This window comes from Panthera onca, chromosome B3, assembly GCF_046562875.1.
Source record: "Panthera onca isolate mPanOnc1 chromosome B3, mPanOnc1 haplotype 2, whole genome shotgun sequence".
In the NCBI taxonomy this organism is placed as follows: domain Eukaryota; kingdom Metazoa; phylum Chordata; class Mammalia; order Carnivora; family Felidae; genus Panthera; species Panthera onca.
The window spans coordinates 54,472,343-54,497,257 of record NC_138344.1 but is presented as its reverse complement, the minus strand read 5'-3'; the positions used below and the strand labels follow the sequence as shown (position 1 = coordinate 54,497,257).

Sequence of the window (24,915 nt, the reverse complement as noted above, 5' to 3'; positions counted from 1 at the left end):
CTTTAGTGAGTACGTTGGCTAACAAGGAGGAGAGTGAGAGTCACATAATGTTAATACAAGGCAGGGTGTGTTAAAGGCTTCAGCCATTCATATTTTAAAAGGTAATATGAAAGAGCAACAGGAAAAGGAGAGATTACTGTTCTTGATACTCCATATAACTAGTCACAAAACAAAATATTTGAAGATGATCACTATGAATTAGAAAGTAGAAAAAAACTTGTGAAGATTTAAAGAAGTCTAAAAATTAACAGAAACTAATAACTAATATGCTAGCAGAAGTTTCTGGCTCAGGTGTCTGGGAGAGAAAGAAAACTTTCATTTTCTGTCCATAGTATTTTTATTTTCTGTTAAAACCTGGCTCGTGGTCAAGTTTTTCTTGTATGTCAACCTACTTGAATTTCTCTTGTTCCATTTGCTAGCAATGTTAAAAACTCTTTCTCTTTCTTTCTAGGAGAACATATAGATTATTGTGGGTATTCTGTTCTTCCTATGGCTGTAGAACAAGATATGTTAATAGCGGTGGAACCTGTGGAAACACAAACTCTTCAACTAGCCAATACAAATCCCTTGTACCCGTGAGTATTTAGGATTGCTACCATGAGTAACGGTGCATGTGCATTCATAGCCAAATGAACTCTTTAGAAGAAATCAAATTTATAATACATCATTTAATTTATTGACAATCTGTATCTGACTTCCAAAGGAATCTGAGGCTGCTCTTTAATATTTGTTCCTTTTTATTCATTTGCTCATTCATTTAAAACACGTTTACTGAAGACTTACCATGTGTCTTGACATTGTTTTTGATACTGGGCCATACAGAAATGAAAATAACTCTGTCCTTGCCCAGAAGGTATTTATCATCTATTTAGGCAGCTGTCTTCAGCAAAGTTGGTGGTGCTGCCTTTCTTATGTTACTAGGGCACCCTCTAATTCTCTTGTAACATCTTATCACGCTGTATTACAATTACCTGCTTACTTGCCTGTATTCCCCCAGTAGATTATAAACTCTGTGACTTTAGGTACTGTTGCCTCTCCAGTGCTGTAGGCTCAGTGACAAACTTAGAGTCGGTGCATAATAGACCTAAGTTTCTAGTACATATGCTTTATCAAGTTAAGGACATACTTTTTTGTTTGCAGTTTTTTAAAAATTCTTAGTTTGCCAATATTAAAAAAATCTGTTAATGGGTATTGAATTTTATTAAATGTCTATTCAATATAGAAGAGCAGTTAAGGGGCGCCTGGGTGGCTCAGTCGGTTGAGCATCTGACTTCGGCTCAAGTCATGATCTCGCGGTCTGTGAGTTCAAGTCCCGAGTCAGGCTCTGTGCTGACGGCTCAGAGCCTGGAGCCTGCTTCCGATTCTGTGTCTCCCTCTCTCTCTGCCCCTCCCCCGTTCATGCTCTGTCTTTCTGTCAAAAATAAATAAATATTAAAAAAAATTAAAAAAAAGAAGAGCAGTTAAAAAATACTATGAATTAACGATGATGAATTTTCTAATTTTGAAGTATCTTTGCATTCCTAGGATGAGTCCTACTTACTTATAGTATGGTATGATGGATTTGATTTGCTAATTACAAAGAGATTTGGGCATATGACTGGTAGATTTTATTTTTGGCTATTGTTCATTGGCCAGTTTGCCTGTAGTAATGTTCATTCATTCAGTAAATATTTTATGTGTGCCTTTAATAAGGCACAATACCAGGTTATGCAAGATACAGACATTTCTGACTTCTATGTTGAATCCTTTAAAGAAAACTTTACATTGTCTCAAACACAATTTGTGTCATTATTTGTAAACATTTAAAACTGGGTGCATAATAATTTCTCATGTTGATTTACCCAAATTCACTTCAACATTTCCATTTATGATGAATATATGGATTCAGTTGCATTTTTTGACAAAAGCAGAGCCTGAAAACAAACTTGAATGAAGGTAGAGTATTTGGGATATGATCCCAGGAGTGGTATGGGACAACATAGAGAATGACTTAGGGAAGCAGAGATGAATTACTAAAGCAGGTAGTCCCTGCTATAGGTAAGAGTCTCCATTCTCCCAGGACTCCTAGGAAGGATGCAGCGTGTCTCCCAGAATTATCCACAAGTTGTGTAACATTCATTGAGTGGAGATACCGTAATTTATCTATTCACCATTGATGGGCATTTAGATCAATCCTAGCTTTTGGCTATTATGAATAATGCTGTTAGTGTTATTTGTGTACAAATTTATGTGTGGACATGTATTTCATCTTTGGGGGTAAATATCTAGGACTGTTTGATTTACCTTTTTAAGAGCTTGCCTGTTTTCCAAAGTGGTTGTACCATTTTTCATTCCTATCACCAGTATATGAGAATTCAGTTTGTTCTACATTTTTGCTAACATGTCTTTTTAAATCTTATCCACTCTCATAAATGTGTAGTGGTTTTAATTTTAATTTCACTAACCAATGATGTTGAACATCTTTTCATGTACTTATTTGTCATCTGTTCAAATCTTGTGCCCAATTTTAAGGAGGATTTTCATCTTCTACTATTCACCTACAAGACTTTCTTTTATATTGTAGATACCAGTCCTTTGTTAGATTAATGTTTTGCAAATATTTACTTCCAGTCCGTGGCTTGGATTTTCATTTTCTTTACTATGTCTTTTGAAGAAGAATTTTTAATTTTGATCAAGTCCAATTTATTGATTTTTTTTTCTTTCACAGTTTGTAGTTTTTGACTGTTTTTAAGAAACCTTTGCCAAACCCAAGGCACTAAAGGTTTCCCCAGTGTTTTCTTCTGGAAATTTTATAATTTTAGCTCTTGCATTTAGGCCTATGATCCAGTTTGAATTAATTTTTGTATGTAGCATGAGATAAGTGTTGAAGTTTATAATTTTTTGTATATGGCTATCCAATTGTTTACCACCATTTGTTGAAAAGATGATATTTTCCTATTGAATTACCTTGACAGCCTATGTTGAAAAGCAGTTGCTAATAAATGTATGGATCTATTTCTGGACTCTATTCTGTTTTGTTGATGTATTTGTCTATCTTTATGCCAATACCATACTATCTGAAAACTATAGCTTTTAAAACATTTTTAATTTTTTGAGTATGATTGATGTACAATTTTACATTAGTTTCGGGTGTACAACACAGTGATTCAACTTCTCTATACCTTATGTTGTGCTCACCACAAGTGTAGTCACCATATGTCACCATACAACACTATTGCAGTATCATAGACTACATTCCTGATTCTGTGTCTTTTATTCAGGTAATTTATGCATTCCATAACTGGAAGCCTGTATCTCCCACTCTCCTTCATCCTTTTGCCCATCCCCCTACTCCCTTCTGGCAACTAATAGTTTGTTCTCTGTATTTATTTGATTTGAGAACAAATCAGTTTGTTCTCTGATTCTGATTTTCTAAAAAAATTTTTAATGTTTATTTTTGAGAGAGAGACAGAGTGTAAGTGGGGGAGGGGCAGAAAGAGAGGGAGACACAGAATCTGAAGCAGTTTCCAGGTTCTGAGCTGTCAGCACAGAGCCCGATATGGGGCTCAAACTCACGAACCACAAGATCATGACCTGAGTGGAATTTGGACACTTAACCGACTGAGCCACCCAGGTGCCCCTGATTCTGATTTTTGTTTGTTTGTTTATTCATTTGTTTTCGTTTTTAGATCTCACATATGAATGAAATCATATGGTATTTGTCTTTCTCAGTCTGACTTATTTCACATATCATAATACCTTTTATGTCCATTTATGTTATCACAAATGGCAAGTTCTCATCCTTTTTTATGGCTGAGTAATATTCCGTGTGTGTGTGTGTGTGTGTGTGTGTGTGTGTGTACACACACTACATTTTCCTTATCCATTGATTGATTTTTGGACACAGATTGCTTCCATAGCTTGACTACTATAAATAGTGCTGCAACAAACACAGAGGGGCATATATCCCTTTGAATTAGTGTTTTCATCTTCTTTGGGTAAATACCTAGTAGTGGAATTACTGAATCATACGGTATTCCTATTTTTAATTTTTTGAGGAACCTCCATACTGTTTTCCTTGGTGGCTATACCAATTTACATTCCCATCAACAATGCATGAAGGTTTTGTTTTCTCCACATCCTGTCCTTTTGACTCTAGCCATTCTGACAGGTGTGAGGTGATATTTCATTGTGGTTTTGACTTGCATTTCCATGATGATTAGTGATGTTGAGCATCTTTTCGTGTATCTGTTGGCTATCTGTATGCCTATTCAGATCCTCTCCCCATTTTTTAATTGGATTATGTTTTTTGGGTGTTGTATAATTTCTTTATATGTTTTAGATATTAACCCTTTATCAGATATATCATTTGCAAATATCTTCTCCTATTCAGTAGATTGCCTTTTTGTTTTGTTGATGATTTCCTCTGCTGTTCAGAAGATTTTTATTTTGATATAGTCTCTCTCTCATATATATATATATGTATATATATATATATATATACATATATATATATATGCTTTTGTTTATGCATATATATATATATATATATATATATATATATATATATATTTTGTTTGTTTGTTTGTTTCCCTTGCCTTAGGAGGCATTTCTAGAAAAATGTTGCTACTACTGATGTCAGAGAAATTAGTGCCTATGTTCTCTTCTGGATTTTATGGTTTAATGTCTCACATTTAGGTTTTTAATCCATTTTGAGTTTATTTTTCTGCATGGTGTTAGAAATAGTCAGGTTTCATTCTTTTGCATATAGCTGTCCAGTTTTCTCAGCACCATTCATTGATGAGACTATCTTTTCCCCATTGTATATTCTTGCCTCCTTTGTCATAGATTAATAGACCCTATATGCTTGGGTATATTCTGGGCTCTCTACTCTGTTACATTGATCCATGTATCTGTTTTTGTGGCAGTACCATACTGTTTTGATTACTACAGCTTTGCAGTGTACCTTGAAATCTGGAATTGTGATAGCTCCAGCTTTATTCTTTCTCAAGATTGCTTTGGGTGTTTGGGATCTTTTATGGTTCCATACAAATTTTAGGATTGTTTGTTCCAGTTCTGTGAAAAATGCTTGATGGGGTTTGCATTGAACTTGTAGATTGCTTTGGGTACTATGGAAATTTTACCATTATTAACTCTTCCAAACCACGAGCATGGGATATCTTTCCATTTTTTTGTGTTGTCTTCAGTTCCTTTCATCAGTGGTTTATAGTTTTCAGAGCAGAGGTCTTTGACCTCCCTGGTTACATTTATTCCTAGGTCTTTTATTCTTTTCAGTGCAATTGTGAATGGAATTTTTTTCCTACTTTCTCTTTCTGGTACTTAGTTATTAATATATAGAAATTTTACCAATTTCTGGGTATCAACTTTGTATCCTGAAAACTTTATTGAATTCATTTATTACTTCTAATAATTTTTTGATGGAGCCTTTAGGATTTTATGTATATAGCATCATGTCATCTGCAAATAGTGACAGTTTAACTTCTTCTTTATTAATATAGATGCCTTTTATTTCTTTTTCTTGTCTGATTGCCGTGGCTTGGACCTCCAGCACTATGTTGAATAAAAGTGGAAACAGCGGACCTCCTTGTCTTGTTCCTCATCTTAGAGGAATAGCTCTCAGGTTTTCATCACTGAGTAGGGTGTTAGCTGTGAGTTTTTATTTACAGCCTTTATTATGTTGAGGTATGTTCTCTCTAAACCCACTTAGAGTTTTTATCACGAACGGATGTTGAATTATGTCAAATGCTTTTTCTGCATTTATTGAGATGATCATGATTTTTATCCTTCATTTTGTTGATGTGGTGTATGATGTTGATTTGCAAGTATTGAACCATCCTGCATCCCCAAAGTAAATCCCAGTTGATTGTGGTGAATGATCCTTTTAATATATTGGTGAATGTGGTTTGCTAATTGAAAACTGTAGCTTTATAAGAAGTCCTGGAATCAGGTAGCTTAAGTCCTCTAAAATTGTTTGTCTTTTTCAAATTTGTTTTGGCTATCCTAGATCTTTTGCATTTCCCTATTAATTTTAGAATCAGCTATTCAACTTCTATGAAAGAGCATGCTGAGCTTTTTATTGGGGTTGTACTTAATATAGAGATCAATTTGGGAAGAACTGACATCTTAACAGTATTTACTCCTTCAATCCATGAACATGGTGTATCTCTCCACTTATTTAGGTCTTCAATTTTTCTCAGAAATATTTTGTTGTTGTAAGGGTGTATGTCTTGTACATTTTTTTCTCAAACTTTTCTCTAAGTATTTATTTTTTGATGATATTGTTATTGTAAATGGTCTAGCCCAGTGCCTGACATACCCAGGGTAGACACTGGGCAAATGTTTGTTGGAAGAACAAGTGAATCAATGCATAAAACGTGTAAGTGGAAATTACCAGTGTAGTAAGTCATAACTGCTCATTTTCAGGAGTTTTTCCCTAGCATTCTGCAACATGGGTGCAAGAGTAGAGAAAGCAGATGGGTGATACAATGCAGGAATTGGGAAAATGTGTGCCTGCTTTTGAATGTTAGGAAATGGCTGGGCAGGGAGACAAGACAAGGATGCTGGAAAGAAAAAACAGGAAATATCTAACCAAAGAGAAGATTTTTTTCTATGACAGATTTAAACTATATTCCTCATTCTTCAAAAACTGGCATTTTTCAGCTGTTTTCTTGACATTTCTCATGTAGCCTCCTATATCTGTCCAAATTCCCTCCTCTACTTTTTTTCTATATACCCCCACCCATGACTCCCACTTCTTAGTTTTCTTTTTCTTTGTGGTGACTTTCAAGATCTCTGCTTAGCTAGGAACAGAACTTGATTAGTTTTGCTAACATAATTTTATCTGCTTTCCAAATTGTGTGACCTCTTATTGACTGTGAGCAATATATTTTCACTCCTGTGGATGAGAGTAAAGAGCTTGTGAGCTGGAGTCATACTGTGTATGTCCTTGGAGAGCCACTAAACCTCTCTGAGCCTCCAGGAAGGCCTCCCTTCTCCACTCTAATATGCTGATTATAGAGATGATGCCCTCTTGGTCTCATTTCCCATTCCACATTATACACCATCATGTGACAGTAGTGTGTGATCATGATTTGTATTCATGTTGTCTCAGCTAGATTACAAATGCTTAAAAGATAAGCCTTTTACTTTTTACCTTTATACTCCTACAAATGCCTTGCATATTTAAATATTTTTCTTAGGCGATGATGTGTCCCTGTTATCTAGTTAAGATAATGCATGGAGGGCACCTACTACAGTGATTGGCAAATAGTAGGTATTTAGCAAATTATATGAAAAGTATCCAGTCAATATGGGGAAATGTTGCTTATTTCCTCACTTTTTAATTAACAACCTCCCCCCCCCCACCCCCCGCTTCCTTCATATAGTTTGTCCTTTGGCTGATTTGGAAACCTATTTATCAGGGGCGCCTGGGTGGTTAAGTGTCCAACTTCAGCTCAGGTCATGATCTCAGGGTTTGTGGGTTCAAGCCTCACGTCAGGCTCTGTGCTGACAGCTTGGAGCCTAGAGCCTGCTTCAGATTCTGTGTCTCCCTCTCTCTCTGCCCCTCCCCCACTCACACTCTGTCTCTGTCTCTCTCTCTAAAATAAAAACAAAAAAATTAAAAAAAAAAAGAAACCTCTTTATTTATTTTTCATTTTGAGATCATTTTTGACTTACAAAGGACTCACAAAAATAGTACAAAGAATTCCCACACATCAAGTGGTATGCTCTCAGTGTATGATACCAAGGAGGCACACGATGTCTCTTTATCAGTGTTATTAATTTTTTAATGTTTATTTATTTTTGAGAGAGATAAAGAGAAAGAGAGCGAGCAGGGGAGGGGCAGAGAGAGAGAGAGGGAACCTGACGCAGGCTCCACACTGTCAGCACAGACCACAACAAGGCACTCAATCTCACAAACTGAGATCATGATCTGAGCTGAAATCAAGAGTTGGACGCTTAACTGACTGAGCCACCCGGGTGACCCGGTGTTGTTAACTTTGATCATTTGGTTAAGGGGATGTCTGCCAGATTTCTTTGCCATAAAATTACTATTTTTTGCCCTTTGCAAGAAGTATCTGCTGGGGAAATACTTTTGAATCTATGTAAATATTTTATTTCTTATAAAATTTTTACTCCCTGACTTTAGCATCCATTAATGATTCTTTCATGAAAAAATCTATCAGAGTTCGCCAAATAATGATTTTTTAATTCTACTTCAGCTATTTTGCATTTTACTCTAAGGAAGAGGTTTTCTTTCTCCTTCATTTAGCTATTTATTCATTTGTTCATTTATATCAGTATAGATTCATGGAGGCTTATTGAACGAGTTATGATTCATTAGAATCATCATTATTTGTTTTTTTTTCCTTCTTCTTAAATTGTACAGACAGTAAAGTTGGATGGGTGGCAGAGAGTGTGGGGAAAGAAGGCTTTGAGTGCTGTTACAGTTAGAGGTATGCCAAACAGCAAGCTCAAAGGATAAAAGTTTGTGGTTTACATCAACCTAACAAGGATGATCATGAAATAAAATGTGGTGTAGATTATGCTGAAATATATCAGTTCCTCTTTGTTTCAGGAAATAAAAAAGGTCAATTGGAACTAGTTTAATTGTTAAGGTCACTACAACTTCTCTTACCTTTTAGTATGTGGAGATGTTTGTTGTTTTTGAGTAGACTGCGAAGCACATATGTGAAAACAAATAGAAAATAAAATTTCAGTATCACCCTCTTGGCACAAGATGGCAGCAGTCAGCCATTGATTTTGCAGCTATGGATTTTTGCAGCCTCTAGACTTAAATTAATGTGTCTTTGTTTTTGCAGGGACTTCAGTATTAATGCTAATAATATTCAGATTGACAAAACCAAGCCTCTGTGGCACAACTATTTCCTATGTGGATTTAAAGGAATTCAGGTAAATCGGTTTATAAGGCAACTACTAGCAGTTGAGCTTATAATGTATATTATATGTCAAGATTTATTTTACTTACTATGTATTTTTTGCCTCCTTTTAATGCTAACTGATGTTTCTGTTCTATTTTGCTAATTTATGTATTTCAGAGGATGGGGTAGATATGACTATTCCTGGGTGATGTCCACAGGGGGCAGTGATGGCTGTTCATAAATCAGTTGCAGCCAACACAAACCTTTTTCTTTTTTAAATCTTTGTATAAATTTTCTTTTGAAGGATATAATCTACAATACATTTTTTTCTAACAATATGTATGCATATACTGTAATAGGATTTCAAGTTAGACAGCCCTAGGTGTGAATCTGAGCATTACTCAGCTGTGTGAATTCAACCTCTTTAAGTCTCAGATTGGTTTTCTGTATAATGATGTCATTGCTGTTCAGCAAAGAGTTGTTACAAGGATTACACAGTGCTCAACACATAGTAGGCATTCAATAAATGGTAACCAGTGCTGCTATTACTACTTCAGATGGAGTTAAAAAAAGATGTAGTGAAACTTTTTAGTGTAAGTATTTTCCTTAGAAATATTGAATAATTACCATGACTATCTCTAATGTCATGTACAAGAGCAAGAAAATGAAATATTTCTACTTTTTCTCCAAATTAAAAATGTATGAAGGACAAAAAGAAAATTGATTTGATAAATCAATTTTGTTTGTTAAAAATCCATGTTTTAGACAGCTTGTGTCCCTTACTGCCTGCTGGTCCTTTCTGAAATTTTGTCATGAGTAGCCTAGGACTCAGTGATATAGCCATCATAGAAAAGCATCACATTTATTTCTGATGTGTAGTTCCATACTCTAATTATGGTGGTTCTGGTTTTAGAGTTCCTGCATTCATTTCTTCTTTCTCTTCTCTTCTCTTCTCTTCTCTTCTCTTCTCTTCTCTTCTCTCCTTCCTTTCTTCCTCTCTCTTCTTTCTCTTTCTTTCTTTCTTTCTTTCTTTCTTTCTTTCTTTCTTTCTTTTTCTTTTTCCAGACACATGGTAATAGCTTATGGGAAAAGGTATTGGCAGCTTTTAAATCTTCAAGTTATTTGGCTTATCATATGCACTAGTGGGAATTACAGTATTTGGAAGCATTTTCCTGGCAAATGCAATTTGATCTTCCTTATAGTCACATGCTTTTTATAGCATATGGATAAAGTGACCTAAATATACTGAATGTTGCTTTGTGTTGTTTTTGAGAATTTGAGGTCTAGAAGTTTTCTTTTCTGGTTTGACACTTATGTGCAAAAGTAGGTTTGTACAGAGAATTTTTGGCAGAGAAGTAATTTAAATGTTAGTTTGTTTAGAAACCTTCAAATTCAAATACTAGAAAATTTTAGAGGATAATCTGTTTATATTAAGTTGAACATGTTACCCTTTTGCGATAGAGCTATGACAGAATTTGGCATAATCCATTTACGTTTTTGAATCTGTTGTACGTTTTAATTTAAAACATTGCGTGATAAGTTTGTAAGTATGATTCACATTCAAGATACACTGTGGATCAGTTTATGGTTAAATATATAGCATTCTCCAAGTTTCTTTTTTCTTTTCTTTTTTTTTTTAAACAAGCTGCCTGATGTTCTGTATGAAAGGGCATTGGCAGCAGCAGTGTTTCAGTTTATAATTTGTATTTCTGGAAAGGAAATTTTTAGATGACTTGAAATCAAGAAGAGAAATACATCCAGCAGAATCTCTTTTTTTGTGGTGTGTGAGTTTTGCCAACATAGGAAAAAAAGGACAAAAAGAATTAAGGAAGAAAACAGCCTTTAATTTGCAGAGTTTTGTTGTTACTTTGGTTATTCTAACTAGTTGATTGAAATTTCTTCCTAGAATAATATGTTTGATGAAATGCATAATTATGTAATATAATAGTATTTTGTACTTTGGTCTTGAGCTGGTTGAGTAATTTGCAAGCACACTAGTACTTTTTCTTGAGGAGGAGGTAGCCTTGAATTTATTTTTAATCCTAAACCACAAAGGTTATGTTATAATATCATCTTAAGTGCCATCCGAGATATTCATCTAAGTATCCTAGAGATGTCCATCTTTAGATCAGAGTCTCATTATTTCTTTGGGCTTTCCTAGTTGCAGAAATAGTTTCCCTGCTTCGTTTAGAGTCTGTGTTCTCATCTGTGGCTGAAATCTAATTTGGCTGTCTTGAAAGCTACCATATGGCTAAACTGTATCTATAAACTCTAGTAAAAATCTGGATTTCCTCATATAGCTGACTTACATTCAATCACAGTGACAGTATCCTGGCTCATGTTTTTGACTGCAGTGGAGAAGTTCTCAACCAGAAATCAGGGACCTGGGTTCTACTCCCAGTTCCCTGTGTGTTGGAAAAAAACTTTTAATCTTTTGGTGCCTAGGTTTTTCCATCAGTAAAAGGGAACCAAAGAAGCTTAGAACATTTTTTCTTCAGAGGACCTTCTGAAATTGAATTATAATTGTTTAATATTTTTCCTATATCTGTTCAAATCAATTAATGCTCAAGAAAAAGATCATTCCTCTTAAAAACTGAGAACAAACTGAGGGTTGATGGGGGGTGGGAGGGAGGGGAGGGTGGGTGATGGGTACTGAGGAGGGCACCTGTTGAGATGAGCACTTGGGTGTTGTGTGGAAACCAATTTGACAATAAATTTCATATTTAAAATAAAAAAATATTCTAAAAAAAAAAAGAAAGAAAAAGATCATTCAAGGCAGTTTTAGGAAATGGATCAATAGCTTTTTGTTGAAAAAGGAAAAAATTATCTTCAGATTACCAAACCCTGTGGCCAAGAACGATTTAATAAAATGCCATGTATAGACTCCACTAAAGCGAATTGCACAAGCAGTTTCTATCAATAGCACAATAAGTCCATTGATAAACGTTGGCTCTCTGGGGAATGAAAGAAGCTTTTGCTACTCCTTGATTCCAACACCAAAGTTACAAGTGCTGTTTTCCCTTCTATTCTCAGGAGCACTTTGGTCTTAGCAACCTGACTGGAATGAATTGTTTGGTGGATGGAAACATCCCACCGAGTTCTGGTCTCTCTAGCTCCAGTGCTTTGGTGTGTTGTGCTGGCTTGGTGACTGTCACGGTGCTGGGAATGAACTTATCCAAGGTAACCAACTTGAATGTGTTCGCTTCACAGAACTCTCTCTTTCCAAAGGCATTAGTGTGTGAAGCTCAAAATTGGAATATCTTCCTTTGGTTAAACAACTTTGTCTTACCTGAAAGGACTCCACACATGGACATGCATATCACCCTAATAAATTAAGTCCCGCTTGTGATAAACCACTGTGAGGTATCTGATACTTTGCAAACTGAGCAGATCTGTGAAGAGCTGGGATTAAATCTCTTAGATGACGTGTGGAGTTTGAATGCATGGATATCTTTTTGGATCACCTCATTAACAAGTTCACTTTAGAGCTAGAAATTGTAGGCTTCATAGTTAGACCTGCTTATTTTCAACCAAAACCTTAAATTAAATATTTGACAAGCACTGGGTAAAAAGGGTAAAGACCAGGCAATAAAGGAACTGAACAGCATATCTGTTTATACCAGCAGGTTAGTCACTGAAATAAACTTTAAAACAAAATATTGCATTACAAAGAGGAAATGCTTATTTCAAGGAAACATAAATCCTACAAAAGGTCAGAAAGCCTCAACTTTACAAGTTGACATAAATCTCTGACTTTGCAGTTCAGAGCAGGTGTGCTCAGCTTTAATTAATGCTTTGGAGTTCTGGTTCAAACAAAATGTTACCATAGGTTCTTTTTATCCCATGTACCTATATTACCACGTTTATAGATGGTTTGGGGAGGGCATCAGGCAGATCAAGAGAAAGTCAGCCACATGCTTAGTCTTTCTTCAGTCTGTTTAACCTTTCAGTTTGAAAATGTTATACATGAGAGGAAAGACAAGTAAAGGAGAAAACAAAGGTTCAGGTAGAATTCTCTTTGGCTGTCATGTGTACTATACGTTAGTTAGCACTTTGTAAGCTATGGCTTATTTGGTGGGAAGGGTAACTTACTTGTTTTTTGTTCATTGAGAGGTAAGAAAGCAAAGGAAAGCAAGTCCAGATGTAAATGTGCTTCCACTGATGTCTTATTTGTTTATTCGTTTGTTCATTATCCAACCATTATTTATTTAGTGGCTGCTTTGTGCCAGGTAATGTTCATGGCATTGAAGCTATAATAGGTACAGTTTTAACCCTCACAGTACTTATGATCTAAAAGGGGGATAGAGACATTTAACAGGTGACTATAATAGAGTGTGCTAAGTGGATAAGTAGTGTGCTAAGGGAGTATACTAAATGCAGATTTAGAGAGCATGAGGCATCTAAGCTGAGACACAAGGATTTGTAGATGTTAGTTAAGAAATAGTGATAGCATGATAACACTGATAACATCAGGTAGGCAATCAGTTGAAGGGAATCTTATGTGGAAATATCTAGAGTAAGAATGATCATGGATTGTTGGAGGAATTAGAAAGGGCTTAATTTGGCTGGAGTAATTTGGATGACGGGGAATTTGGGCTTTATCTTGATAGCATTGTAAAAACATTTCAGGCTTTTAGGAAGAAGGTAACATGATCATACCTATATTTTAGAAAGATCACTCTGGCTCTATTATTAAAATTGGTAGGAAAGTAGTAACAATATCAATAGTAGGGAAATATTTGGTCTAGGGAAATGGCAGTGAGAATGGAGAGATCTGAATCATAAACTGAAAGTATATCTTGGAATCAATAAGACTTGGTAATTGATTGGGTATGGAGATGAGGGACAGAAAAGAGTCAAAGATTTTACCTAGGTTTCTGGCTTGGTGTGACTCATTGGAATAAGGAATATAGATGAAGGTAAAATATTGAGTAGGGGAAATCTGTGGGCAAGCTGATAGAGTTATCTAATATTTAGTCACAGACAATATCCCTGAAGCAGGGAGATCTGGACTTGAGATGGCCCATTTGAGAGTCATTTAGTGTATAGCTGGGATCTGAAGCCATAAGAGTGGAGAAGAACTTCCAGGGGAAGAGCATAGGTAGAAAGATAAGGGAGACTAGGACAAGGATCTGGCAAGCATGAACATTTGAGGAATGGGCTGAGGAAGAGAGGTCTACTGAAGAGACTGAGAAGTAATCATATAGATAGGATGAAAATCAAAAAGGTAAGGCGACAACAAAGACAAGGAAGAGAATATTTCACAAAAACAGTGGTGTCATATGCTACTGAGATGTCAAGTAAGACAAGGACTAAGAAGCATCCATTGGATCTAACATCAGAGAAGTTAAAGAAAATCTTGGCAAGAACAGTTTAAAATAGGAATGAGTTGGGGGCACTTGGGTGGATCAGTTGGTTAAACATCCGACTTTGGCTCAGGTCATCATGAACTCACTGTTTGTGAGTTCGAGGCCTGTGTCGGGCTCTGTGCTGACAGCTCAGAGCCTGGAGCCTGCTTCGGATTCTGTGTCTCCCTCTCTCTCTGCCCCTCCCCGACTCGCACTCTAGCTCTCTCTCTCTCAAAAAGATAAACAACAAAAACAAATTTTAAATATGAATGAGTTAAAGTCTCTGTGAGAGGCAAGAAAGTAGAAATGTTCAGCAGATACAAAAAATCTGGCTATACTTGGTGAAAGAGATAATCAGATGTGTGTGGTGGGGTAAGGTCGAGGAATTTATTTATTTATTTTAAAGTTATTAATTTATTTTGAGGGAGAGAGAGAGAGAGAGAATGAGAATGTGGGGAAGGGGCAAAGAGAGAGAGAGGAACAGAGAGAATACCAAGCAGGCTCCATGCTGTCAGCATGGAGCCCAGTGCAGGGCTCTATCTCACAAACCATGATATCATAACCTGAGCCAAAATCAAGAGCTGGACACTCAACCAACTGAGCCACCCAGGCACCTCAAATTCATTTATTTATTAAGAGGATTGGTGAAACTTATTATTTATTATTATTATTATTATTTTTTTTTTTTTTTGCATTTTGGAGGTTTTTAATGGTATAAATATCTAAGGGAAAGGAAGAAAAAAATGATGAAGAAAAAGAAACATTTGAAACTTTGGAATTGACTTCTTAATTCTTTGGAATTAAGTTGTTTCTGTGTTTTCAAAGTGAAAAACAGCAAATGTATTAGCATAAAAAGAGACACAGAGATCAATGGAAGAGAATAAAGTGCCCAGAAATAAGCCCATGCATATATAGTCAATTAATTTATGACAAAGGAGCCAAGAATATACAATGGGGAAAGGATAATCTCTTCAAGAAATGAATTTGGGGAAAGCTGGACAGCCACATGCAGAAGAATAAACTGGACCACTATCTTGCACCATACACAAAAATTAACTCAAAATGGATTAAAGAATTGAACATAAGACCTGAACCCATAAACTAGAAGAAACAAGCCTTAAGCTCCTTGACATTGGTCTTGGTAATGATTTTTTTTGAATTTGTCACCAAAAGCAAAAGTAACCAAAGTAAAAATAAACAGGTGGGACTACCTCAAGATAAAAAGCTTTTACACAACAAAGGAAACCATCAACAAAAGAAAAAGTCAACCTACTGAATGGGAGAAAATACTTGCAAATTATTTATCTGATAAGGGGTTAATATCCAAAATACATAAAGAAATCATACAACTCAATAGCAAAAAACCCCAAACAATATGATAAAAAATGGGCAGAGTGTCTGAATAGACATTTTTCCAGAGAAGACATACAGAGGGTCGACAGACACATGAAAAATGCTTAACACCACTTATCATCAGAGAAATACAAATCAGAACCACAATGAGATATCACCTCATACACTGTTGGTGGGAATGTAAACTGGTACAGCTACTGTGGAAAATAGCATGGGGGTTTCTCAAAAAATTAAAAATAGAACCACCATATGCTCCAGCAACTGCATTTTTCGGTATTTACCTGAAGAAATAGAAAACACTAACTTGAAAAGATATATGTACCCTTGTGTACATTGAAACCTTATTTACAATAGTAAAGTCTCTGTTGGTGGATGAGTGGATAAAAAGAATATATATCTGTACAATGAAATATTAGTCAGCCATAAAAAAGAATGAAATCTTGCCAATTGTGACAACATGGAGGGAACTTGAGAGCATTGCACTAAGTGAACTAAGTCAGACAGGAAAAGACAGATATGTATGATTTCACTGGTGGATGCAATTTAAAAATTTTAAACACCTAAGTTCATAGTTACAGAGAACAAACCAGTTGTTGCCAGAGATGGTGAGTAGGGGATGGGTGAAATGGGTAAAGGGGGTCAAAAGGTACAAACTTCCAGTTATAAAATAAATAAGTCAAGGGGATGGAATGTACAGAATGGTGACTATAGTTAACAATACTGCATTGCATATTTGAAAGTTGCTAAGAGGGTAAATCTTAGAAGTTCTCATCACAAGAAAATAAAGTTCTGTAACTATGTATGGTGATGGATGTTAACTAGACTAATTGTGGTGATCATTTCACGATATATACAGATATCAAATCATTATATTGTATACCTGAAACTAACATAAGTATGTCAGTTATGCCTCAATTAAAAACACTGAATAAAGGGGTGCCTGGGTGGCTCAGTTGGTTAAGCGTCCGACTTCAGCTCAGGTCATGATCTCACTGTTTGTGAGTCCAAGCCCTGTGTCAGGCTCTAGGATCCAAGCAGGAGCCTGCTTTGGATTCTGTGACTCCCTCTCTCTCTGCCCCTCTCCCACTCGTGCTCTGTCTCTGTTTCTTTCAAAACTAAATAAACATTAAAAAAACTGAATAAAAAAATAGCAAATATACTTTTATCAGGACTAACTCCATTGCCTAAAGGGAACAAAATATATATCCTAGGTTTCCCTGTTAGTCTAAATTGCACTGGCAATGCTTACATTTTATAGGGGTTGAGCATCATTATTTGGACAATTTCTTTGCCGTAATGAGATAGAATCTTAACTGAAAGGAAGCCGAATTTGCTCAGAGTCTTTATAGTTAAGTGCCAGTTGTATACTTGACTCTTGTAAAAATCATACAGCATAAGAACTCCATGGACTTTAGAGATGACCTAGTTCAAAAAAAAAATTTAAACTGATGTATCAGTGTCCAATAAGAAACGAATGACACACAGCGTATAGCTGAAGAGAATTTAATAAAAAGACTGTTTACAGAGATGTGGGCAAGTTCAAGGGAACCAACTAGGAAGAGTTCTTTTGTGAATCCAGAAGAAGCTGTTATGCTTTAGGAGCGAAGGCTATATAGTAATGTTGCTAGAGATGCAATGAGGCATGGAGAGAGTGAAGCAGGTGGAAGTGTCAGTTAGTGGCAGTGGGTGAGGGGAGTTGTCCATAGTGGCCTCTGTGTCTCTTCCGCGATACAGAGAAGTGTCAGAATGGAGGGGCAGGAAGGCAAACGGAGAACAACCAGCCTATCTGATAAGAAAAATAAGTCCCATGAGAAACTGGTGAGTAATCTCTCCCAATTGATGAATAATTCCCTCCCAATTAAGATGTACATCCGGTGTTCCCTATTATATTGTAGCCAAACAACTACAGCACATGGGGTTTGATACGTAGATATGGAATTTGTTAACTCATTAACAAATGAAATGTTTTATGTCTGAAACCAAGAAAAACAAGTGGCTAATCACCCAGAAAGTCTGAAAGACTGAAAATATGAATGAGAAGGAAACTGATAAAAGAGAATATGGTGCAATACAAGATCTATGAAATAGAAAAGGCTAGAGACTTCTGGTTTCAAGATGCCAGAATAAAGAACATATCTACTGTTTCTTTCTCCAGCTCTCATTTTTTCTTCTTAAAAAAAAAAATCCAAAACAATAAGGAAAGCAAGAAAAGAGGAGGTACAAGCTCCACCTTTGATGAATCAAGGAGACATAAATAACCCTAAACCAGAAGAGACAAAGATGGAAAGTGGGTGGAAGGATGGTGCATGACTTAGCAGAGTGGAAAAAAGTCCAAGGCAAGTGCCTGTGCAGGGAGGTGCAGATGGAAGGCAGGCTGACTCACAGTTCTTTGGAAAGGCTTAGGAATCAGAGGCACCCAGCACCATGGAAAGGTGACATGGTGGGTGGGAATCCATTTGAAAGGTCTATTTTATTTTATTTTTTAAAAAATGTTTGCTTATTTTTGAAAGAGAGAGAAAGTATGAGCAGGGGAGGGGCAGAGAGAGAGGGAGACACAGAATCCAAAGCAGGCTTCAGGCTCTCAGCTGTCAGCACAGAGCCAGATGTGGGGCTCGAACTTATGAACCATGCGATTATGACCTGAGCTGAAGTTGGGTGCTTAACCGCCTGAGCCACCCAGGCGCCCCTATTTGAAAGTTTTTATGAGAAGAAGATAGACCTTCAGAGCTTACTCTTAACTCCCTAAGTAAGGAGACCATTTCCACCCACCTTTGCAGGAATTTCTGGAGAATCAGTCAGAGATAGGCTTGACTTGGGGACACTGAGCACTGAAAAAGGCAGGATGAGAATAGAATTGAAAACTTGGGGGGTTAATGGACATTCTGCATCTGCACAGTGAAATTCCCAACTCCCCTCCTATTCTCAGCTCTAGCACACTGGTGGCCTCACCACTCCACACCCCACCAGGAATATTGGAAGCTCCTTCTCACAGGGAATGCAGTCATCCTCGAGAAGAGACCTATAGATACTGACGTTTGGTCACCTCCTTCCACAAAAATTCTCCAGCTACTCTATAACCCTATTAGAGGCCCACTTACAAAGCTTATATTCATCTTTTTAGTAACTCAGTCTTAAATATGATAGGGCATCAGAAGATAATCAGACTTTGGAAGAAAGCCTCCAACACAAAGCAGACAGACAACCAAAGAAACAAGAATTAAAAAAGGAACTCAGAGGAAACAGACAATGCTGACAGCAGGAGAATGCTTCAAAGAAGCCATGATATCCTCAGAGAGGTAGCAGAGAGGTAGAAGAAAATGTTGAAAAAAAGAACAGAGTGTTATTTTTTTTGAAGGACTAAAAAGTAAGAAAGAGCTTTGAATATTAAAAATATGATGGGGGCACCTGGGTGGCTCAGTCAGTTAAGTGTCTGACTCTTAATTTCGGCTCAGGTCATGATTTCATGATTCACGGGATCAAGCCCCAAGTTAGGCTCTGCATTGACAGTGTGGAGGCTGTTTGGGATTTTCTCTCTCTCCCTCTCTGCCCCTCCTCTGCTCGCATTCTTTCTCTCTCTCAAAATAAAGAAACATTTAACAAAAATTGATAGGTAAAACAAAAGTTTCAGTGAGAGGACTGGAAGAACTCTGATAAAGTAGGGAAAAAAGGAGGTGGACAGTAAGAGAGAGAAAGATAGGAAAATTTATCGATCAATTCCAGAAATTCAATATCCAACTAGTAAGGAGAAAAAGAGAAAAGAGTCATTAAAAAAATATATTTGTAGGGGCGCCTGGGTGGCTCAGTTGGTTAAGCATCTGACTTTGGCTCAGGTCTTGATTTCGCGGTTCATGATTTCAAGCCCCACATCGGGCTCTGTGCTGACACCTTGGAACCTGGAGCCTGCTTCAGATTCTGTGTCTCCGTCTCTCTGTTCCTCCCCCACTCGCTCTCTGTCTCTCTCTCTCTGTCTCTCTGAAAAATAAACATTAAAAAAATTTTTAGAAAACTATATTTGTAAAAATAATATTTCTCAAAAGTAAAAACATGAGTTCTCAAATTGAAAGGTGCTCATTGGGTGTCTAGAGTAATAAATGAAAATAAATTATACATCTACAATTTTTTTTTTAATTTCAAAAAAAGAAAAGAAACCTCCACAAATTCCAGGAATTTTGAAACTTGAGGCTAATAAAAAACACACTGAATACTGATTGAGAGAAAAGAAAGGAATGAAAAGGAATTTATCAAAAATAGTTTCTGGGGGCACTTGGGTGCCTCAGTCAGTTAAATGTCCGACTCTTGATTTTGGCTCAGGTCATGATCTCATGGTTCATGGGATTGAGCCCCGTATAGGGCTCTGGGCTGACAGCACAGAGCCTGCTTGGGATTCTCTCTCTCTTCTCTCTCTGCCCCTCCTCCATTCATGCTTTCTGACAATAAATAAGCTTAAAAAAATAGTTTTGGAAAATAGAAGACAACAAAGTAACATAGTGAATTACAATCTTTTGAGTATAATCTTCAAAATATAAGTGAATTCTAGCTTAGAATAAATGAATTGATCAAATACAAGAATAGACTAAAATATTCTCAGACATGCAGTATGAAAGACTATAATAGGATACAATCCACTAAAACTAGAGAGGAAATGGAAAATCTAATACAGGAGAGAGGAATTGGGTATTTATAAAACACTGGTTAAGGGAGAATTCAACATAACACTCATAGCACTGAGAAGCTTAGGAAATAGTACAGATTAGAACCAGAAAAGAAAGGGAAAAAATGGAATTGATAAATCTTATCAGGAAAAAAACCAACTGGTAAATCTGACATGTTGATCATATGGAAAAATGGATTGATAGTGGTTTTACAGAGTTGTTGTAGGGGATGGAAAAGCTTGGCTGGATATGCAAATAAAACTCAGCAAATGAGGAAATTAGGCAATTGTTAAATATAGGAAAAACACACACACAAAAATTTGTTCCAGAAAGGAAATCAATAACTTTTCATTACTTAGCTCATAAGTGAACAGTTGTCTCAATAATAAATACACAGAATATGGATTTAACCAAAAATTTTGGCATAAATTTATTGAGAAAGATTGGGAAGAAGGGAAAGGAGGGTGTAAGAGAGTTAAAATCCTCACTAACCCTAATATGAAGGCAGTAGCTAAAGTTTAAATGGAATAATGAAGAGATAGCATTTTACTCAGCTTATTTGATAATTTAAAGCAAGAGCTAAGAGTGGAAAGTGTTTGACTCTGGGCATACTGCATTGGAGATGCGGGTGAGAGGGAGAGAGCTATGGACTACTTTTGTCCTTATAAACTCCTTTGATCTTTTAGATTATGTGTATGTATTCTTTCTGCAAAAGTAAAAATTAACTGAATAAAGAAAAGGATGGCAAGAAGGGGTGGAGAGAACAAAAAGGTAAGAGAGGCAGTTATTTGGATGGCTCTAATGACTGAAGTTAGGGGAAGTGCAGGATGAAGACAGAAAGACAGAAGAAGGGATTCAATGCGTCATACTTAGAGATTGAGAACAGAGGAGCCGTTGGGGCGTGACCAAATCAGAACAGCCTAGGGAGAGGCTTGCTGATGGGTTTTGAGTGAAAGGATCCAAGAAAATACCGGCAACTTCCACTTAACGTGAGGAGTCCATTCCAAAAATCAGTTGTTCTACAAAAAATCATGAAGCAGGGGCCCAATTTCTTATTATTTTAAATAGGAGAAATTATAATGCATTACTCCTCCACTGAGAACCTATAACTAATTTCCTATAATGTTACAAAAGCACAGTAAAAATTCCTCTATATAACTAACACAATAATACAATGAAAAATACTTGAAATAATCTTCTAGAACAGGAAACAATTTGGTTGTTAACAAGCAGTCACTTTACATAGTAATACACTTTATGACTTTGAGGAAACCTGGTGTCATGAATTCTATTTTATTAGCAGTGTTATTTTAGGGTTTAAGATATAAGTTGTGTGTGTGTGTGTGTGTGTGTGTGTGTGTGTGTGTGTGCGCGCGCGCGCGCGCGCACTTAAATAAACACCTTTCAAAAATTATTATATTGAGCTATAGTCTATAACACTTGAGTTTCAAACACCAAGTGTTCTATCAGGAAAACGTGAGGTAACAAGGCACTCAGCAAGGTGTGCCTGTACTTTTTTAGCTTAGGATTCAGGTTGCTCTAGAATTGTATTCCATTTCTGTGTGTTCTTGAGTTGTCCTTGGAAGCCAAGAATAAAGGACCAATTTCCTTTTAAGGACTTTAGATTAGAGATAGGGGGCTAGCTTGGGAAACAGGTTGCAACTCTGGTGAGGTGTGGTAAGTGGGCTTCTACCCACAAATTCTTCCCTCTTCTGGGGTAGGGTGGGATGGGGTGGGGTAGAGTGTAGACTTTTAATAGAGGAGATGGTGGGCCAAGTAAGTGATGTTCAGAAGACCCACTTTTGGAGGAGTGAGGGGTATAACAGAAGAATATAGAGCTGAACTACATCCTCCATGTTCAAATCTAGGGAGGAGAAGCCCCCTATGACTGGTTGAAGAGGAATGAAATGACTAGCAGGGAGGTGTGGGGTGGGGAGGGGATTCTGTGTGTCGTTATCTTTGGCATTTTGTGAAAAATACAATTCATGTCATGTCTGAGTAACCTGGAATATGGCTTGGGCATGAAACTTTTCCTTGAGGGCTGCTGTCCACTGAGAAAACTGGAGAAGCTCATAGTTAGGCATCAAGAATTCTGTTTGTTATTGGGAAGCCTGGAACAACAGGGACTTACACTGGGTTTGTGAGGGGGTGCTTCCCAGAGAAGATAGGCTCTTTAGCCACAGTATAAACTTCCTACCCTAAGTCTTGGAAGCATCACTCAATGACATTTATTAAACACCTACCATGTGCCAGGCATTGTTCTAGGTGCCAGGGATACAGCTGTGAATAGAATCAGTGAACCCCCAGCTTTCACGGAACTTATATGCTGGTAGATGTGATGATGGTGTGAGATGATGGACAGCTATACAAACAAATATATAATATGATATCAGCCAGGTTGTAGGAAAATAGGTTGTAGGGAGGGGAAGTTGCTATTTTAGATAAGGAGTCAGGAGAAGTCCTCTTTAGGGGAGGAGTCATTTTAACAAAGGCCTGAGGAGTGAGCACAGAAGGGAAGCAGAAGGGACAGCCCTAAAGCTAAAGAGTGTTTGTCATGTCCCAGGAATATTAGAGGCTGGTGTGGGGAAGTATGGGGAATGGGGAGAGGGCAGGGCGGTGGCAGGTGAGCTGAGACTGGTGATCAGAGGCCACATTGTTTACAGTCTGCTTTGGATTCCATTCCAAGTATAATGGAAAGCCTTTGGAGGGCTGGGATCTGAGGTGTGAAAATGTGACCTATGCTGCTTTGAGTTTCTTGCAGCTGGAAGTCCTGTACTGTACCCCATACTGTCCAGGGAGAAAACAATCTAAAAAACAAACAAAAAGAAAAGAAAAGGAATGGTCAATGCCCTTATGGAACTTCAATGCAAGTGGAATATTAACAGAAGACTCATTAACTGAGCATCTATCTCATATGAGGTGTGAAGTATTTTATAGGTAAATGGAGAAAAGGGTTGTAAGAAGGGTTACTTGGTGAAGTTAAGTGGGGGAAGTTTTCAAATAAGTGGGAAGTTCTAAAAAAAGGAAGGGGATGCTGTGTCCCAAATCCTGGGAGGGGCCCAGGGGCATTTCAGGCAGAGTGAACCCATAAGTGTATTATTACAGTTCTCTGAGCCAGACTGATCAATATGTATCAGCTGAGGCCTAGAAATTCTTATGTTGCCTCATGAAAAAAATTTTTTTCAAAACTTTATTTGATGGCAGGAACGTTTTCTAGTTGCTTAAGTCCCTCAACGGGTTTCAGTGACTTAATTTCTGGGGCAAGTTAGTTGTATAGACATGGACTGATACTCTTTCAAAGCAGTGTTTTGGTGTTTGGAATTCATGCTGTGCAGGGCATCTTTGAGGTTCAGAGGCAGAGCAAGTGCAGTGTTCGAACTTGGGTGCCGAGTATGTCCAAGCTTTCATTTCTTGAGTTTATAAGGGCTGATTCCTTGAGACAGTTTAAGGACATATTTTTCTCTGCATATAGCTACATTTAAGTTAGGTATTTCTTGGCCTTCAGAATGAGATCCTGTGCTTAAAAAGTAAAGACCAAGGTCTACATGAAAATGAAAAGAATCTCACAGTAACACAGAAGTTTGAACTATGATTAGAATGTTTCAGGAGCAGTTTGCTACATGATATAAGAAAAGTCAGAAAACAATTTGCACTGTCGCTAATTATTATGTTTAGAAATCCATCTAGAAGGACATTGTTTCAGTTTGCTTAAAATAACAAGAGCCCCATCCATACAATGGTTAAGGAAAATAGTAGTTTAAAACATTCCAGCCAGATGTTGACTGCTAATGAACTGCAGCAGCACAGCCTCTAAGAAGGTGGTAAATCCAGAATACAATCTTTGAAGAGAATCTCTTCATTAAGTGTTGAACGTGGACTGAAGCCATGTACTTACTGGTGCAAAACCCAGGAAGGCTTAGTGTTAGCCCTGGGTGGCCTGTGTTAAAAAAAAATGTTTGAAATTTTAAGTTAGTATTGTTAATATAAAACCATTCACCTAGTTTTATCAATAAAAAAAAACGACAAGTTTCTTTCAGTTATGCAGAATCGCGTTTGTATCTCTTGTTGTATTCTATTTTAGGAGTAAGATTGGAGATTGAGTCATTTATTTAATGATTTTGAGTAATTTGGACTCACTTGGATGATGTGACTAAGTTATTTGCAGATTAGAAGCCTTGCTTTGCAGGGGTTGTTTAGGTCACCTCTTTTTTTTTTTTTTTTTAATTTTTCTTTTTTCCATTTCCTTTCCTAGGCTAAATGTGTGTTTACCTTTTGCATAAACTAAGGCAAACAAGACAAATTAGGGAGCAGCAGATTGGAGGAATATGGTTCACTGTTTCCAAGTGGTTTCAAATGAAACCACTCTTGCTGAAAATTCATACCTATGTCTTGGTTGTGTTTTGAACTTTTGTTGTGATCTTTAGATCTTTATCATTATTAGGTCACTGTGTTTCAAGGCCTCCAAAATTTGACTTGCACCCAGCAATTAGTTAAATGTTATCTAGTATTTAAAGACTGAGACAATCCCTGTGAAATTAAGGACACCACATACGTGCATAGCCCTTGCCTACTACACTTGCTGTATGCAAGGAAAATAACTAAAAGATGAACATACCAGGATAAATACCCACCCCCTACAAATTCAGAGGGGTGTGTCATCTATTTCCATTCATTTATGTT

General features: G+C 36.9%; 1 protein-coding gene across 3 annotated transcripts in view; it reads left to right on the top strand.

The window, feature by feature from the left end:
* GALK2 (galactokinase 2) overlaps positions 1–24,915 on the top strand; it is a 139,768-nt gene that overhangs the window by 30,479 nt on the left and 84,374 nt on the right. For 2 of the 3 annotated variants that reach the window (XM_060618586.3, XM_060618584.3), the window contains exons 3-5: positions 452–575; positions 8,823–8,913; positions 11,916–12,062. In XM_060618586.3, the coding sequence (XP_060474569.1) occupies positions 452–575; positions 8,823–8,913; positions 11,916–12,062 (362 nt within the window). The remainder of the gene's footprint in view (positions 1–451; positions 576–8,822; positions 8,914–11,915; positions 12,063–24,915) is intronic. The other variant, XM_078448593.1, reaches the window with a different exon arrangement.